Here is a 4193-nt window from a genome sequence, read left to right as displayed (position 1 = left end):
GGTGCAGTCTCAAGAACTTGGAGCTCAACACGCTCAAAACTGTGGAGATGATCATGGACTTCAGGAGAAACCCCTCTGCACTCCCCCCACTCACCATCATGGACAGCACTGTGACTGCAGTGGAGTCATTCAGGTTCCTGGGCGCCAGAATCTCTCAGGACCTGAAGTGGGAATGTGTAAACATACCTGGCAATAAAGCTCATTCTGATTCTGATTTATCAGTAGACCTAGTATTAAAGTACCAATAACAAATGTTTGAATAAAAAAAATAATACATTACTCAAACCCCTTGTCTGTATTTTCAAACTAAAAAAATGAAAGGACTGCATAGAAGGAGATTTAAAAAAAAACAAAACAAAAAAAAAAAAACTTTACAAATAAAAAATACTTTGTCATGTTGACAATAAGTGTCATCTGTAAAGAAATATATCTCACCATAACAGTAATCCCATCCTTTTCCAGCGGTGTCTTATCGTAGGTAATTTCACACACACGCACCACTGTTGTTGCCCCATACTTCTTCAGATCCTGAGGAAACAAGATTGCACAAGTTTTGAGGGACAAAACAGAGTACACTTAGGATTTTGAACAAACCTTTTGAATTTGCTCTTGGTTGTGGTCCATTTATGTGTGGCATTATGTGTCACATAAGAGTAGTTACAGACTTTTTAGAGCTGCATGTCATCTTTCATGTTTTAAAATGTTCTGTGTTGCACATGTCCGAATGGTCTCTCACCTCAATGAAGCTGCTTAGTGATGCATTGGTTGGGTTGTGCGTTATAAGGAAGCGCATGTTTTTGTAGCAGACCTCGACAGGAGCCGGACGGTTCATCCTGGCCATGCTGGTGTCCCTCCACTCTACAGAAGAAAAGAGCACCCAATCCAGGCCAGGATCCACACAGCTCCACTCACAGTATGGCACTACTCTGACCTAGAGCAGTTCTACAGCAGATGCACTATCACAGTGAAGGTGTCAGGGATTTGCAAGATCCTCTGTGATAAATCACTTCTAATCAGTACATAAAATTGAAAGCTGCCTTTCTTGGTAAATAGAGGCCACAAAGTCTTCCTCTTCCAACAAATCTGCCTCTTCCTCTTGATAGGGATACTCTGCCGGGCAGCTAGATGGGTGGAACAGTGTCCGGTAGCTAAATGCCAGGTGCCACGATGCCAATTAACCCATTTGGCGCACAGCAAAGTGGTCAGTCAGAAAGACCAGCAAGAGAAAAGCAGAGAAGGCATTTCTCCGAACATTCAGTGGCAGATTTCGGGCATATCCACCCGTGATCAAGCGTTGCGATGTTGGGCGTGGCAGTAATCACCGCTGCCCTGCCGGAACTCCATTAACAAACAAGAAGCTGGAGAAGAAAGCTGTTAAGAAAACAAGACAAAGAAAAATGACAATTTTAGACAATCACATACCAATCTATAAATATTCAATATATATAATATAATATATTATTCCTCTTAAAGTTCTTCAGAACCTTCTAAGAGAAGTTTCAAAGAAAATGCATAAACATCATGTCTATAGACAAAGGATTTTGGATTTTTAATGGACAAAATTGACTATTTTATAGGTTAAAATAACAAAAAAATAGTTACTAAATCACAAATGATGATATTCAAGACATCAGACAAAGCCATACAAGCAGAAGTAGCTGATTATGTCATCTTTTAAGAAAAGTTTAAGAAAATGTAAAAACATTACATCTATTTAGAAAAAGGTGAATAATACAAAAGAGAAACTTGAATTCAATTAAAATAAATTTAGCATTAAAATGGACAAATTAGTTAAAACAACAAATATGTTCTTCAATCACTAATTATGATGATCCTCGATACATCAGACAACACAATAGAAGCAGAATATGAAACAAACTCATTCGTGTTCTAATTAAAGGCATAGCCTAGTTCACCCCAAAATAAAATCATCACTTATGACCTATAAAGATATAAAAGATATTAGCTAGTCCCAGTCACCATTCACTATTAAATATTAAAAATGATGTCTGTTGTCTAACATAATATTTTGTGTTCCACAGAAGAAATAAACACACACATGTTTGGAACTACATAAGGGTGAGTAAATGATCATTTTCATTTTTGGGTGAAATCTCTCTTTAAAAACAACACATGGAACACAAACTCAGAATTGCAGACTATTAACAGCAGATATTTTGACAGCGGAGAAAGCAGAGTTCATCTGTGCCAACTTCGCAAACAATGAGACACTTAATCATAACATTTAACAAGACAGAAAATTCACCTAAACTTCATGCAGTAGACACATCAAAAACAAAGTATCACACCACTTAGTTCAACAAAAAAGGAGAGAAAGAAGCAAAATGCAAAGAAACCTCAGTTACACACCGTTTCCCCAATAATACGCGTGAGAAAATAATGCGGAACGACTGTGTCTGATCTCCCCCATGACTCGTGAGAGTTGTCCCCCCCTTTACCTCTGTGAAAGGCTGCGTTCCGCTCAGGATTAAGCCTAGGGCTCTGCTGGGAACAGTGGAGGGTGAACAGTTGTGATCCAGAATAACCGTCTCTGCTCTAAACCAGTTGAGGCTGCCTTTGCTTGCCATATGACAGTGACAGCACACTCTGCTAAGGTCACAAACAAATGCACTCGTAATGCTCTTAGGAGGAGTGGAGACCAGTCCACCCCCACCTCTCTCTCGCTCTCTATCTCTCTCTCTCCATTCCCAATATAAAAATAGCACGGCCAATGAACCTAATAGGTATCACCACGTACACTCATGTCTAATGTTTTAGGGGCTGGTTGAGATACAACACGCACTTCATTCCCACACTGCAACAAGAACACAAAGAAAGTACTCCCATAATGAGTTTACTAGACCGTAAGTGGTTTAAAACTCACATACGTCCATATTCTGGCCTGTCATTTTAATATTTTCATATGACTGAAACAAGAAAGAATATATAAATCGACCTTCAAGGGCCAGTTCACCCAAAAAAAAAATTCTGTCATTTACTCACCCCCACGCTGTTCTAAACCTGTATGACTTGCTTTCTAACATCCATCGTATCCATTTCTCTCTTATTTTCATTCACACAACAAAGGTCAGTGGGGTTCAGTGTTGTTTGGATACGTTCTCCAAAATATCTACTTTTGTGTCCAGCAGAAGAAAGTCATGATATGAGGCTGAATAAAAAATGTATTTTAATTTTTGGGTGAACTGTTCCTTTAAATATAGGGTCTCTAAAGATTTTATTTTGATACAAAAACGTTGGAATTCATAAAGTTCAAAGAAACAGGTCCCTTAGAAATGTGCAGCAGATCAGCAACAGAACATTTGCTCAACAGTGGAGAAAAAAAACTCAATTTAGACTTTTTTTTCTTCATGAGGTTATCATTCCGATACCTAAACCATGTAAATCATGTTACGTAGGATTTAACAGATAAGAAAACAGACTCACCATAGACTGCCACCCCTTAGTTACCACTGCCACAATTGTTGAGGGCTTAGCACATCTTGAGCCAAATCCTTTTACATAAAGCTTGAAGGTTGGATAGGCCTCTCTGCCCACTAGTGCAGTGTGTTTTCAGGTGCTGTGTTGGCTCTGGGGTAAATATAGATACTCCGACCTATGAATGTACACTAATCTGGACTGCTGGCAATCTGTTTTTATTTTGCTCTGTAATTTTTGTTCCTTAAGACAAATTTAAGACCGCAAACATGGAGCGGAGAAAGAGAAAAATTAATGAAACAACTGTAGCGAATCAGCTCATGGGAAATATGAATAATTAATCATAACTAGTTATAATTAATTATGAATATTTTAGATCCGCTGTAAATATTTAGCTGACCTCTCAGGGTCAACTGTCTGTCAATTCTAAGAACGTTCATTTCCTGGTTAAGGGAAATAACTTTCTTACTGTACAATTCTACAAAGAGCTTGTAGCATAAATCTGCATGATTAAGTGACTCCAGTTATGAGCAAACAATGAACCACGTCAAGTGTGATACAAGTAAGGTTTTATTAACTACATAAACACTTAAACTGGTCTAACATACTACATAAACACTTAAACTGGTCTAACATGCTACATAAACACAAACTGGTCTAACACACACACACACACACACACACACACACACAATTTGTATAGGAAATGGTTAAAGCTTAACCCTTTAAAGAGAAGAGAAATAAGAATATGAAGTTAT

At 38.1% G+C, this 4193-nt stretch overlaps 1 protein-coding gene across 1 annotated transcript in view; it reads right to left on the bottom strand.

The window, feature by feature from the left end:
• Positions 1–3406, bottom strand: part of LOC107587801 (protein tyrosine phosphatase type IVA 3) — a 29856-nt gene extending 26450 nt beyond the window's left edge. Inside the window, exons 1-3 of the mRNA XM_016275732.1 lie at positions 2460–3406; positions 737–1371; positions 436–528 (exon numbers count right to left, since the gene is read on the bottom strand). Of these exons, the coding sequence (XP_016131218.1) occupies positions 436–528; positions 737–841 (198 nt within the window). The 5' untranslated portion in view covers positions 842–1371; positions 2460–3406. The remainder of the gene's footprint in view (positions 1–435; positions 529–736; positions 1372–2459) is intronic.
• Positions 3407–4193: the final 787 nt, after the last annotated feature.

The sequence above is a fragment of the Sinocyclocheilus grahami genome, unplaced genomic scaffold (assembly GCF_001515645.1).
Source record: "Sinocyclocheilus grahami isolate Dianchi unplaced genomic scaffold, SAMN03320097.WGS_v1.1 scaffold96.1, whole genome shotgun sequence".
NCBI classification, from domain to species: domain Eukaryota; kingdom Metazoa; phylum Chordata; class Actinopteri; order Cypriniformes; family Cyprinidae; genus Sinocyclocheilus; species Sinocyclocheilus grahami.
The sequence above is the reverse complement of the archived record's forward strand: the minus strand, read 5'-3'. Positions and strand labels throughout refer to the sequence as shown.